Genomic DNA, 13,705 nt, shown 5'->3' with positions numbered 1-13,705 from the left:
TTACTCGGCATTGTTGTGATTCATTATTGCCGTCAACAATCCGCTTTCGTTATTGCGGCAAGAGCTGAGCTGTGAATCGTTTGTAGAAGAAGTGCGTCGTGGAGTAGATAATTTTGTGCTGGTAACAACGTTTTACAATATCACAAGTACTTATCTTATATAATAATTATTAAGTAATCTGTTGTTGCGTTAGTTTGTTACGTCATACTATGTACAAGATGGATGAGATTGATGCTAAAAGACTCCATAATGCAGAATATATGAGACAGTACAGAAAACGTAAAAAATAGAAGTATTAAATAATGACACTAAAGTTTCCACTACACTACATTACTTCCATTTATGCAAATTAGGAGGTTAAGACATCAATTGGGTGCATTTGGGATACTGGGACAAGTAACCAATGTTCCAGTAGGTGTTAATAATATGGTAAGGTTACTTCCTAGAGAATTGGACGATGATTATAGTTTCAACGTCCATATAAAGAGAAACTTGATTCACAAATCTACGTATCTGGTAGGAATTAAGAATAAAAGAAATATTTAGAATAAAGCCAATATATAAACTCCCTTACAGTATAGACGTATTTACGTCAAAATCTCCGGAACCGTGGTTCCACTGACAATTTTTGTTTTATGAAGAGATACTTGAATAAATTTATCACAATGACATGGAATCCTACGACGCTGTGACGAAACACCTAATTTGTGTATGTAATTTGTGAAACACCAGTAGCATTAGGCAATCACCCCGGCTACGTGCTTCAGAATGAATAAAGAATATAAAATTATTCCTTCGAGTGAAACTGTATCCAATGTATGGTATTAACCAACGTTTCGACAAACATTACAGTTGTAATTTCCAGGTGACGAGAACTGAAGGCCCCACTTTGAAATTGTAACTGCAGTTTGGTAAAACGTGGGTTAATAGCAAACCTAAGTTATACTACATTGAACTCCTGCTGTGAAGGTTTATGGACAAGCTTTATTCAGGTTCCTACTGCAAAATGTATGGGAGAGAGAGAGAATAAACACATTTCATTGTTCTTTTGAATACTGTTATTATCTGATGGTTTGCAACTGCTCGATAGTTTTCATTCGATTGTGCCAATCAGTTTCCATATCTTCATACCGAGATTGCAGATGTCATGTTGGTATTACTTGAGGCAGATGTGATATGTATCGAATTTGTTGCAGGAGTCATGGAGAGTTGTTAATCGTTCAGTCTGCCGTGTTTGTAATTGTGTTTTACTTCTGTTGTGCTAATTGATGCGGCAGAGAGATTGATAAAACTATTAGAGGTTTTGGTTAGTGGCGTTGATGTATGTACATTTGTTGAAATTCGAGTGGATAAAAGAAAGTACTGTGAAACGTATTGCAGTAGTTTCGCAGATTTAGTACCACATGGTTGAATTTCAGATTATGACGTATACTTGTTTTTGTACATCTGTGTTTACTGAGTTTTTAGATATATAGTTCCAGTACTTATATTTGGTAAGTTGTAAAATGAAATGTATGTGAATCATACAATTGAGACATTACTCCAGTTCTTATTTCTGATGTTTTGCACTGAGTAAGAAAGGGTCTTTTGTTGAGACAGTAAATATGTATTGTTATCCCAAATATATTTAGGTCTCCAAAGTGGTTTTTTTACTTCAAATTTGCTGACCAAAATTTTTTTGATTTCTTATTTCTGCGATGTCTGATGCATGCCTTATCCATCTTATGTAATATTTTAGAAAGAGCAGCTCCATGCTTAGTTACATAGAAAGAAAGTCATAAAATATCGTAAACTTTGTCATATTTTTGTTTACATATATTTGTCTATATACCACAAATCTGAACATATTTTGATAAATTTTGAAACAAAAATTCTTCATTGCTTTCAGATTTAGTTTATGTTAAAACATTATGGTGGATGTTGCATTCAATGACATCATGATCCAATTGGTTGAATATAAGATAAGTAAATGGAAGCTGGATGATGATGGTGAGTCTTTAATTTTGAATTCTGTTATCTCCCTTAATAATTCCTGAATGTAATGTAGCTTTAAGTGTAATGGATTCAAATTAACAATGACGGGATCTCTAAACTTAAATACTGTTTTCCAGAACATGATGAAAGTAGTAGTGCACCTAGTTCAGTAAGCAACGAAGGCCCACCAGTAAGGAAATTATATGTGGGAAATTTAAGTGGTAGGGTAAGTAACATTGTTTTTTATTTTCATTTTTGTGTGGAAGTCTCACTTTATATATATATATATATATATATATATATATATATATATATATATATATATATATATATATATATATATTTGAAGAAACTGTTACAGTTTTGAACACATCAAAAGTAATCAGAATATGTTTTGAATATTCAGAATAGTTGCAGGGCACATTTTCATTTTGGTTGAGTTGGAGGTAGTATGAAGACAATGTGTATTGATTAAAGTTTTATTTCATAAAATATTGGTGAATGTAAGGATATAGACATTCATTGTAAAGTGGATATCTCTGTTGGTAGATACAAATGAAGCTTATTAAGAGTGCACCTGTATTTGACTGCTACCTGGTATATATTTAATGAATTTGAAATGGCTTTAGGAACCACATTTCTCAAGTGCCTAATTAAACTTTTAGTTATGTTTTTTGAGTCCTTCATTAGTTAATGAAACTCTGTACAGCACTTATACCGGGTCTACAATTTATGAGGCTGCTGTCGTGCTTGCATTGCGTGGTCGGCTGGCGCTCTGTTGATGCGGGCAGGAGTTGTGCTCGTTCTTCTGGTGGGTGACCGGCGAATCAGTTTCAGTGCCGCTAGTAACAGTGAACTACGAATATTTCTGTCACTAATACATGTTATTACATTAATTGTTCTTACCTTAAATCACAGAAGATGTTCAAAGTGACTTCCTTGTGCTTGCAGGCAACTTCACATCTCGTTAACTTGTTTCGAGATACTCGATGAAGCTCTTCTTGGGATATTGCCGAAATGAATTGCCTAATATTTTCTTTAAGTGCTTCTGCAGTGTGCGGATTGTTTACATAAACTTTGTTCTTCAGCATGCCCCACAGGTAAAAATCGCACGGGTTTAAGTCCGGGGAAACGCGGAGGCCACTGATCGATAACTTGTTCACCAAGCACTTCTCTTAATGCTAACATCGACCGATCAGCTGCGTGAGCTGTAGCATTGTCTTGCATGAAGAAACCGTAAGTCTTTTCTTGGAAAAAGGGTCTAACTATTAAATTTACATAACGTTCACAATTTATCCGCACACTGCTGAAGCACTTAAATATTCGGCAATTTCCCAAGAAGAGCTTCGTCGAGTATCTCGAAACAAGTTAACGAGATGTGAAGTTGCCTGCAAGCACAAGGAAGTCACTTTGAACATCTTTTGTGATTTAAGGTAAGAACAATTAATGTGATAACATGTATTAGTGACGAGAAATATTTGTAGTTCGCTGTTACTAGCGGCACTGAAACTGATTCACCGGTCACCCAAACGCGGAAAACTCCTGCCCGCATCAACGGGACACCGGCCGACCACGCAATGCAAGCACGACCGCAGCCTCATAAATTGTAGACCCGGTATCAGAAATATCATATACATGTTTCATTTACTAATTAATTTTAAGGGTGATTTTACTTAAAGCTTTACAAATACCTTATGGATCCTTTGGAATAATTTGGTTAAACATAAAATTCATTAATTTCATTTTACAAGGTTTACCATATGTGTTTGATTCACTTAATTTTATTTTAAGGGCCATGTATGTTACTTAAGAGACTGACAGATTTATATAAAGCTTGTCTTGTTTCATCTTCAGACATCTTACTGTGATCTACGTCGTCTTTTCCGTCACTATGGGAAGGTTGTTGATGCTTATATTTCAAGAAATGTAATTACCCGGGCGAGAAAGAAATATGGCTTTGTGACATTTAAGTACCCAGAAGATGCATCTAGGTAAATAGAACACATTTAAAATATCAATCTTTTGCCTGTAATAGTTGGCTCAGTTTATCAAAGTGAAAATGTGTAAATAACTGGCAGTCTTGATTCTTAAGATTACGGACTGAATTTCAGTTGTTCATTTTATCTTTTTCTTTCTTTCTTTCTTTCTTTCTTTCTTATGAGGGTCTGTGTGTCTCAAGATTTAGAATCTGGCACAAAATGAACTTTGTCTCTTATCAATGTCTGTGGATAAATTAAATTAAATTAAATCCGTGGCGTAACAGCTCCAGAGAGCCAAAGCCGACTAGCTGGCTGCTGGCCTCACGTTCACATGCCTAAGCAGAGGTGAACGATCATCCAACCAGACATAGGGTGACGTGTGGTCAGCACGACGAACCCCCAGCCATTGCTAGTTTTCCTGACCGGATTACGCTACCCATTGTAGCTCCCCAATTTCCTCACGATGCTGGGTTGGCACCGGTCCCATACACCGGTCGAAAATCTCATGAGAAAATTTCTTCTCCCCCGAGACTCGAACCAGCGCGCTTTCCGTATCGCCGGTCCGAAGCATGATGCCTCAGACCGCGCGGCTACGGCGCGGGACGTGGATAAATTAAGTTTGGTTTAAAATACAAAGTGCATGACTGTCGTGCATTCAAAACCTGTTTTATTCTACATTACATCAATTACCTCATCGAATTTAAATCCCATTATTCTAACTTGGACATGGCCTGCAATGGTATATATTAAAGCGTACAGTATCTGTAATAAATATCAAATTTGAATGTGTTATCAGTGTGCAGTGTGAATGCTGAAGTAGCGTTTTCAAATATGACCACAAGGGAGTCAACGTAGTATATCCATAAGCAAATTAAAATTATTGCATTTAAGGTACTGCCTTCTTTTATTCCAAAGTTGGTTTTATTTCCTTTGGCAGATACCGAATAAACCGACTGTACCAAAATTATGTTCTTTTGGGTTTTGGTGCTGTGTTGGCTGGTCAGTAGATGTAGGCAATTCAGAGAAATGTCCGTGTCCATCTTCAGGGCTGAACCAGTCGACATGGTGCCAAAACCCTGAAGAACATCATCGTTGCCATAGCCAGGATACAGTCATCTAGATTTTGTTCAGAGTTTTCGTTGTTATGAAATTTTGTTGTAACATTTGAAGTCGTGAAGTTATGGTGTGTGTGTGCACATGTGCATGCATGCCTGTATTTATTAGTGGACTTATTGTTATGTGCGCGCTGGTTCGAGTCTCGGGGGAGGAGAAATTTTCTCATGAGCTTTCGACCAGTGTATGGCACCGGTGGCAACCCAGGATCGTGAGGAAATTGGGGAGCTACAATGAGTAGCGTAATCCGGTCAGGAAAATCTAGCAATGGCTGGGGGTTCGTCGTGCTGACGACACGTCTCCCTATATCTGGTTGGATGATCGTTCACCTCTGTTTAGGCATGTGAACGTGAGGCCAGCTAGTCGGCTTTGGCTCTCTGGAGCTGTGACGCCACGGATTTAATTTAATTTAATTGTTGTGTGACAATCATATGCTCTTTATAAAAGTTGGCAGTATTTAGTTAATACTCTGTAGGATTTGAGGTTTTCATGGCGGTGAGTCAGAAGACAGCCATCTTTAGTTAATACTATTGAGTAAATCATTTTATTTTAGTTTAAGAAGTAAAGAATTGGTGTTTGGTGTTTTCCAGTGTGTTGAAATTGAAACACGGAGAGCTGAAGCTTCATTTTCGGACTTTATACGTGGCACCGGCCGACAGCTGGCACCAACCAGTTGAACTGCCAGATGGAAGGGTCTTGTGGAAATCAAATTCCCATGGTAGGAAGCACAACCAGTGTCAGGAGATAGATTCACCGGAGGCACAGACTCGTAATAAGGCAACGACCTTTTCAGGGAGTGAGTCTACTTTGGATGATGAGAAGGAGAGTGAGGCAGTCGGTGGATGTGACCTTCCTTCTCAGATGTCCGCCTGTGGTACAGTTGAACAGCAGCAGGAAGGAGAAACAAAGAATGGCAAAGTAAAAAGGAAAGAAATGAAGGGAGAGTGTTTAATCCATATTCTCAATGATGATTGCCTCATGCATATATTCTCGTATCTTACCAAAAGAGAGAGATTTAGGATTGAGAGAGGTATGTTATTTTCTCACATGTGTGTTTAATTAGTAGAGTTTCTACTGCCCGGTGGTATACAAATGCCGTCTGCTTTGTGCTCGAAACAGCCGAATGTTTTATGTACCAACTGCGAAGCTTAACCTTTAAACGACGGGGATTTAAATAGCAAAGTGGTAGCAGCCCTACAGAGGTTTTTTTTTGCAGGTTTTAAAACTTTCGTGCACGCTCTACAGAAAACTTTAATATTATCTAAAGTAAAAATGATAAATTGACGAAGTAAATGCCATATTTATTCGAATAGAACAGAGAATACATAGAGGTTTTTAAAAATGCAGCTAATATCTTAATTGCCTAAATAGGCCTTAGTAACTTTACTTTGTTCTTTTGAAGCTCATTCGACATGGTTGTGAACTAATGACCACAATGAAAAATTTGTCTCCCCTACTTCAGTGGATACGCATTATTCTCGCCCATCATGTCGAGGAATGTGAGTAGCTTTGATTAGGAGGTCTGAAAACGAAGCCGAAACCGACTTGACAATAACAATGTTTATTGTTGTTTATGATTATATTTCCCGGGTCGACAGCTCAGTTTGAACTTGCCAGAACCCTAGAGAAAGTGATTCAATATTTGCAGCCCCTAAAAGAGGCCAAATGACGTAGCCAAGTCTACTTACAGAGTTGCAAGTTTTGAGTTCCGCTCCGGGAACGTTCGTAGGGCTGAGTACACAACTTACGTTCCCAGACAGGGAACGCTAGTAAGATAAAGGCACATGACAGAAGATGCGCAGAAGCATCCTAAACTCAGCTGCTATCATTTGTATCTGTTACGTCAGAAAGGGGATAGGTCTTTTAATTTTATTTTGTTAATAGAAGCAAAAGATAAATTTTGAAGTTGTTTATCTTGGATATGGTAAGAATTTATTTAACACGTTCATGCTGGGCTTTTAAATTCAGGCCTTACACTTCTGTAATCGTTGACAGTGTTTTGTGCGAAGTTTTGGTAACTCTCTTGTACATATTGATTTGTATTGATTATCTGCGTGAGGTTGGGGGTTATAAAATGTTGAGGTACTCTGGTCGTGGCTGTAGGTTAGGCAGTGTGGAGCCCTTTTAGAAAATACTGGCTGACTCTGAGTCATTTGATGATTTTGAAATGAATTCTGTGTTGTCTTTTGATATTTTGTTTGGGAAAATTGTTGGTATTAGAATAGTTTCTGTAATTTGCTGATTTTTTCGCTTCCATGATGGTGTACGAGCCAATGCTGTTGTCTCTGTTTGTACAACAGAATAAGGACATTTCTAGTGTGGGGAGTCCAAGAACATGTGCATTACCATTGGTGGGAGGGAAGCAGGCAGAAAACCTGTGTGAGCATTGCTACTGCTCACCATAACTGTACTTAATTAATATTTTAAGTAATTCTTGTTATCATGAGAAGTTGTTTGTGAGACCCCATGAGATTATGACCCTAATTTTCTGAATCCCATTCATACATAATAAATGCTAGTTCCTAGTGTTTACTTGTTTTGTATTAAATAATCTTGTTATTGAATTCTTTGTGCAGTTTGTAAACGTTGGAAAGAGGTGTGCTTGGACATGTGGGTATACCAGAAACACTTGGATTTCACTTCGTTATTCTCTTTGTCATCTGCGTCGTACCTCGACATGCCAATACTTGAGGCATTTTTGAAACGATGTGGTAGAAATCTCCAAAGTCTTGATCTCTGTCACGGGCCTCATTGCCTAAACGCTTCAGTACATAGAATTATCGGTGAGTGAATTTATACGGATGACGATGCTTTTCTAATTAACTCTCATTGACCTAATCTGAATGACATTGTGCAGTTGATGTCACATTTGAAACCAGACTTTCTGACAGAAACTCGCACACCACGAGGTTAATGTCTAGATGAGGTAGTGAACATCATGGCTGAAAGGGCAGTTTTCCTGTTGTGCATTGCAGAGGTCCCATGTTTAAGTTTCAGCTGAATGTATCATTTGACTCTAATGTAATCTGACCAGTGTAGAGCATCAGTTGTAACCGTCCAGACATTAGAGTCCTATGGATTAACGCTGCAAGGGCGAGCTGGCTGGAATTCCTTAAAACAAAGAATCGTTTGTATTAAGTGAGAGAGTAGGCTGGGGGACTCATATGTGGTCTCTTGGGGGAGTGAGCCAGCAGCAGCAGTCGTGGAGAGTATCTTGACAGTAGAAGGTTAAAACTTTTGTAAGCTTGTGTTTCAAAGAAATTATATAATAAATATACAGTTAGATTCACCGTCAATCACCATCGATCCCCGTTAACGACCCTGAGTCCCTAGCTAGCTGGAGCATATAAACGAAGGTGTTTGGTGTTTCTTATAACATGGCCATTTTTGATAACCTTTTATTGTAACTCCTCTGACATATTTTACTGTAATTGGGGATATAAGATTATTAATGCACACATGATTTTTATATTTCAATGTCTTGACCGTTTAGTTGCTTATTAGCAGTGTCGTAACCTACTTAACCTATAAAATGCAATATAGCTTGTCATGAAAAGGTAAGCTGCGTCTTTTTATACATTGCGTTTTCAATTTGTGATCAGAAAGAAAGAAATATTCTATTGATTTTGTTTAATAAGTCTGCTTTGTTTAAAATTAATTTTGTTATTTTATTATGTTTATATTATAAATAAACTATAGCTTTAATTACTGTTTCAGCTACCTACTGTAAAAACCTTCGCTGCCTTAATCTTGCTGGTTTGCCAGTAACTTCATATGGCCTCAGATTTTTGTCAACGATTAGTCATGAACTGAGAGTGCTCAACTTGGATAGTTGTTCAGGCATTTTTGATAAAGACCTCCAGAAAATGTTTCGAGAATGTCAACACTTGGAATCTGTTACATTATCCCACAACAACAAACTGACAGGAAAATGTGTTCGAGGCCTGGCACACGCACCACTGAAGATATTAGTGATGGATGGATGTAACAGTATCCGACCCGGGAGTCTTGTGAGCGGACTTCGTGAACTCAAGAGTCTTACTAGCCTTAGCCTCAATTCTTGTGCTACGTTGTCCAGCAGTGATGTGTCGGGTATCATGGGTGCTGTCCCAAAACTACGATCATTGTCATTGGCAGAGTATTTCCCCTTATTGAGTTCTACAGCTCTCAAAGCACTGGATCAGCTACACGACCTTATTAGCTTGAATCTTCAGCTTAATCTTGCTGTTAATGACCAGATCATGGATGCCATCACAAGAAGTTGTCTCAAGATCGAAGAACTCAACATAACGGGTGCGTTACATTTTGTTTGTGTCGGGTTGCAATTTTGTACATGCATAACAAGAAATAGAACTATTGCTGTAACCCATGGGTTGTGATAATGTGTGGACTTACGAGGTGCGATAGGAAAGTTTCCAGACTGCGCCTATAAAAACCCGTACACTTATCTCAGGTATTAAATTCATCCATCACCCTCGAAGTAGTTCCCCTGGGAGTGAACACGATCCCAGCCCCGCTGCCAAGCCTGGAAATCTTTCTTTGTCAGCCTGTCAAGCACCATCTGCGATTCTGCCTGAATCTCTTCTATCGTCTCAAATCTCCTTCCCTTTAGCTGAATTTTCATCTTTGGGAAGAGGAAGAAGTCACACGGCGAATAAGGAGGGTGCGGGATGACGGCCATGGTGTTTGAGGCCAAAAACTGCCGAACTTTGAGGGCGGTGTGCGCTGGCGCGTTGTCATGATGCGTCGCATGTGGAGTTCTTCCTTTAGAATCAGCTGACAGGTCCCATAGCCTATCCCAACAATGTCGCACAAGTCGTTGATGGTACGACGTCGATCTTCGTGAATGACCTGCCGAATCTTCGTAACATTTTCGGGCGTTGTGCTCGAAGATGGTCGTCCAGAACGCTCGTCATCATCGACAGAGGTTCGGCCATTTTTAAAACGTGAATGCCACACAAAAGTTTGTGCACGACCCATTGCGGACTCCCCAAATGCTTGCTTTAGCATTTCATAGGTTTCCGTAGCCGTTTTGGCGAGTCTTTGGCAAAATTTGATGCACACGCCATTCCGAAATCGCAGGAGGGTCGGTGTAATGCACTACCAAAACGCCCGTAACTAAGAAACAAATGCTAATTCGATGATGCCGGCTGGCACACTGATTCACTATGAATGTAGGCCGCACCCCCTAGCGGCAAAAGCTCGTACTACATCCGGTTCGCCCTCTATTGACACAGTCTGTAAACTTTCCGATCGCACCTCGTATAGGCAGTAATGAACAGTCCTCTGATATGTTAATAACAACCTACGGGACCACACCGCATCATAACTCAAGTCTACCACCATGAGAACCTCAAATCTCAAGCTGTATGTCTGGTTTATACAGGGGCTGTAGATGTTGCCACTATGGAATTTTGTGAAATTTCTGTAAATATTTTCTTCAGAAACCAATCAGAATTCCTGGCAGGTTGTTGAACATTGTCTAATTTTAATTGATGACATTACAAACGACAGCTCTTGTGTGGGGAACATGATATATGTACTGTCTGATATGATATCTGAATGTTTGCTGTGATTTATAACAAGTTCTTACAGTGGAATATTTGCGAAGAAACTATTTTGGTAGTAGGATTTAATATCATATTTTTTGGAACGTAACATGTCTTTTTATAGGGTTTGTGAAGAAATGCTTTCATGTGTTCGTCATTAATAAATGTTTGTAGTAAAACTGTAACATTTTTGGTAACACGATGGGCCGTCGTTTGAAAATTTGCCTTCGTACATGTGCTTTATTACCATCTGTCCAGATATAATGTAAAGGGTTGGATTGATGTGTTTGCCTGTTCTGTTTTCAGGTTGCAGTGTTCATTCTTGGGAATCAGGTTCTATAACAGACAGTGGCTTGAGAAGCCTGGCAGCATTACCAAATTTATTTAACCTGTCCATGAGTTATATGGCAAACGTGTCTGACGCAGCGTTGGAAGCTGTAGCACGCAAAGGAAAACTCCGGAAGCTTGTGTGTCGAGGCTGTCCAACTTTCACAGATGTTGCTTGTATCAGGTACATAAATATTTTATCAGCTTTTGTCTGTTGGTAATTTACATAAATAGCCACGGTGGTCTAGCGGTTAGAACGCTGGCCTTGTAATCCTGGGGTCTCGGGTTCGATTCCCGGCGGTGCCCGAATTTATAAGTTGTGTTGGGCAAGGCCGTGGTCTAGGCAACACGGAGTTTTCCTCTGTGGCATCCCAACAATTACTCCATTCACACACAGAAGAAGGCAATGGCAAACCACTTCTGGATCATCTGCCAAGAACGTATATGAACAGGTCCCAGTCCGAGAAAAGGATGGAAGGATCCTGTTCATATGGACCTGTCGTCAGACAGAACACTAAATAAATAAATACATTTACATAGTTGACTAGCAGACTTAGAAATTCCATTATTTACTACAAAAAGTTTATTGTATTAGGTACAGTGTAGATAATCTCATTTACATTCATCTGTTGCTGCTCAGATGTATGTGTAACAGACTCGTTCTTTGTACGAATAACTTCGTGTATGAACTAATTCATCGTTTAATTTTGAGGAGGAAATAATTTTTATTGTTTTATTTCTATATATTTATGTTAATGTATTGTTGCTCAGATTTGGATATGCAAAAACTCAGCTTATATTGTTCCTTCTGAATTGTTTAGGATGGATATGTGAAATTAACGCATCGAGGATTGACAGCCAGATTGTTTCTGACGAGTTCTTCAGAAAAACTGCACTCTCCACTGTAACGCCAAACTAATCCGTATAACAGACTTGACTGGCATATGATTCCTAGGATACATTTAGTACTATTTATACTTCCACCATTGTGTCACTTGTTATTAAAACATAACCTGATTTTTTGTGGCATTGGGTCCAGTGTGTGGATGTTCAACAGGTGGTCTCTTGTTTTGAATTGTGGAATTGATCCAAGTAAATTATAAAATTTCCTGGTTACAGATGATTTTTTTTAGAAAGTCTAATATTAACATGAACTGTGTTTTCAGTGTGGTAACCTCGTGCAGTGAATTGGAACTTTTCGACTTTAGTGGGTGTGATCTTGTGACTGATGCCACCGTTCAAGCAGCGTTGGATTCCGTTAAATTGCGAACCAACGGCGTCAAGCTGACGTTGGTAGTGGGAGGTAAGTTGGGTCATTTTGACTGGAAATAATATTCTTTGTTCCTTTTGTTGTAGGAGTGGACATGGAATATAGCATAGATGAGCAGGATGTGTGCATCGAGAATGGCAGTTCCAATGTAGAACTCTGGCTTTATGATTTCAGATTAATGATATTAGAAGACGGTGACATTTGTTTTCAGGCAGATACAGTCTTAAATGTAACAAGGATTTCTACTTTTTTCAGCCACCAGTGTTTGCGGATCTGCTCCTGTGGAAAAGAACCCATTACTTGAAGTGGATTTTTCAGACCTCTGTATCGCTCGTCTTCGACCGGATTTTGTCGATGAAATTTACTTCCCATCATCAGATAATGAGGATTTTGATTATATGGATGATCTCTGTGATTGGGGTAACTGTTCTTGATTACATTCAACAAGGTGGCTGTCTTCTGGGTTTCAGCAATTGCCCTGGTGGTGGAGGCAGCAAGGACCTCTGAAACGCTTGTAAACTTCTACTGGACTGCATGGCGCTGCAAACCAGGAGACAGCCATCTTTGTCCTCACTGCCGTGAGATCCTCACATCCTACGCTTTTAATACATTTGCGCTTTAATGGGTATTGTAATTAACAAAATAATGTAAGAATGAATGTTTTTTAGATTGGGATTGCCATTCATTGTTTACTGGAGATGATGATGACGACGACTTCTATGAAGACTTCTCTGACGATGGTGACTATTATGAAGACTGATACATGAAAGTGACATTTTGGTAAGTTCTGTTACTCTTAATGTGGATAAACATTTCCAGTGGGTCACTCACTTTGGAGTATCATTTCTGTCTTCCTGCTTGTAGTTCATTTTTAAATGTTAATGTGAGTAAACAGAGAGATTATTTGGGGGCTGCGTTGGGTTGCGAAGTTAGATTATAATGAGGTTTCTAAAATAAATATTTTATCAGAAAATGTCTGAAATTTTTAACTCTGAAGGGCATTTTTCTTTCAGACTATTAGAAGAAAAATACACATAACTTCCAGACCCAGCACCATATAGCTGTATGTTAAAATGACATTAAGCGTTCACACCTTACAAGTTCATTTGGCCGTCTTGTTGGTGTAGATGTTATAGTGCGAGTACAAGGCTGAGTTTAATGTAAATTAATCAATATTTGTGATACTGATGTCCAAAGTTAGACTGCGGTGGCTGGACAGTTTTGAAGAACAAACTCTATTTCTTTGAAGATTAAAAATATATTTACATTTTTCCCAAACAATAAAAATATTCTTTCTGTGTTGTGTTCATTTCTTATTGTGTAGCCTGCATAACACAAACTCCTTCTATGATTAATTTTTTCTGAAAATATGATCCAAAAGTTTTTTTTAAAATTTACCACTAATGAATAAACCCAGAAATGAAATTACTATTGTGTATCGATGAATCATATGTATTTGTGATGTACAGAATATTAGTTACAAATTTGTTATG

The 13,705-nt window shown here is 38.5% G+C and overlaps 1 protein-coding gene across 5 annotated transcripts; it reads left to right on the top strand.

Moving 5' to 3' along the window:
• Positions 1-31: 31 nt before the first annotated feature.
• Positions 32-13,510, top strand: LOC110839277 (putative RNA-binding protein EEED8.10). Of its 5 annotated transcripts, none has more exons than XM_087344521.1 (12): positions 34-121; positions 1,889-1,989; positions 2,112-2,200; positions 3,829-3,965; positions 5,657-6,096; positions 7,643-7,849; positions 8,784-9,359; positions 10,922-11,126; positions 12,109-12,245; positions 12,468-12,632; positions 12,881-12,992; positions 13,226-13,510. In XM_087344521.1, the coding sequence occupies exons 2-11, from the start codon at positions 1,911-1,913 to the stop codon at positions 12,970-12,972; spliced, it is 2,127 nt and encodes a 708-aa protein (XP_087200647.1). In that variant the 5' UTR covers positions 34-121; positions 1,889-1,910; the 3' UTR covers positions 12,973-12,992; positions 13,226-13,510. The 5 variants fall into 5 exon arrangements, with proteins under 5 accessions (XP_087200651.1, XP_087200647.1, XP_087200650.1 ...); XM_087344524.1 differs by having other exon boundaries at positions 35-121; positions 5,657-5,784; XM_087344522.1 differs by having other exon boundaries at positions 69-146.
• The last annotated feature ends 195 nt before the right edge of the window (positions 13,511-13,705 follow it).

The sequence above is a fragment of the Zootermopsis nevadensis genome, unplaced genomic scaffold, assembly GCF_977971745.1.
Source record: "Zootermopsis nevadensis isolate Lab colony 2312 unplaced genomic scaffold, Znev_1.0 Znev_ptg000007l, whole genome shotgun sequence".
Taxonomy (NCBI): Eukaryota; Metazoa; Arthropoda; class Insecta; order Blattodea; family Termopsidae; genus Zootermopsis; species Zootermopsis nevadensis.
The sequence above is the reverse complement of the archived record's forward strand: the minus strand, read 5'-3'. Positions and strand labels throughout refer to the sequence as shown.

What these genes read in the sequence shown, in the direction of transcription:
- LOC110839277 (XM_087344521.1), top strand. Translation starts at nt 1,911, where the DNA reads ATGGTGGATGTTGCATTCAATGACATCATGATCCAATTGGTTGAATAT. An exon ending in ATGGAAGCTGGATGATGATG is followed by an intron (nt 1,990 to 2,111) that starts GTGAGTCTTTAA and finishes ACTGTTTTCCAG; the next exon opens with AACATGATGAAAGTAGTAGT. An exon ending in CGAAGAACTCAACATAACGG is followed by an intron (nt 9,360 to 10,921) that starts GTGCGTTACATT and finishes TTCTGTTTTCAG; the next exon opens with GTTGCAGTGTTCATTCTTGG.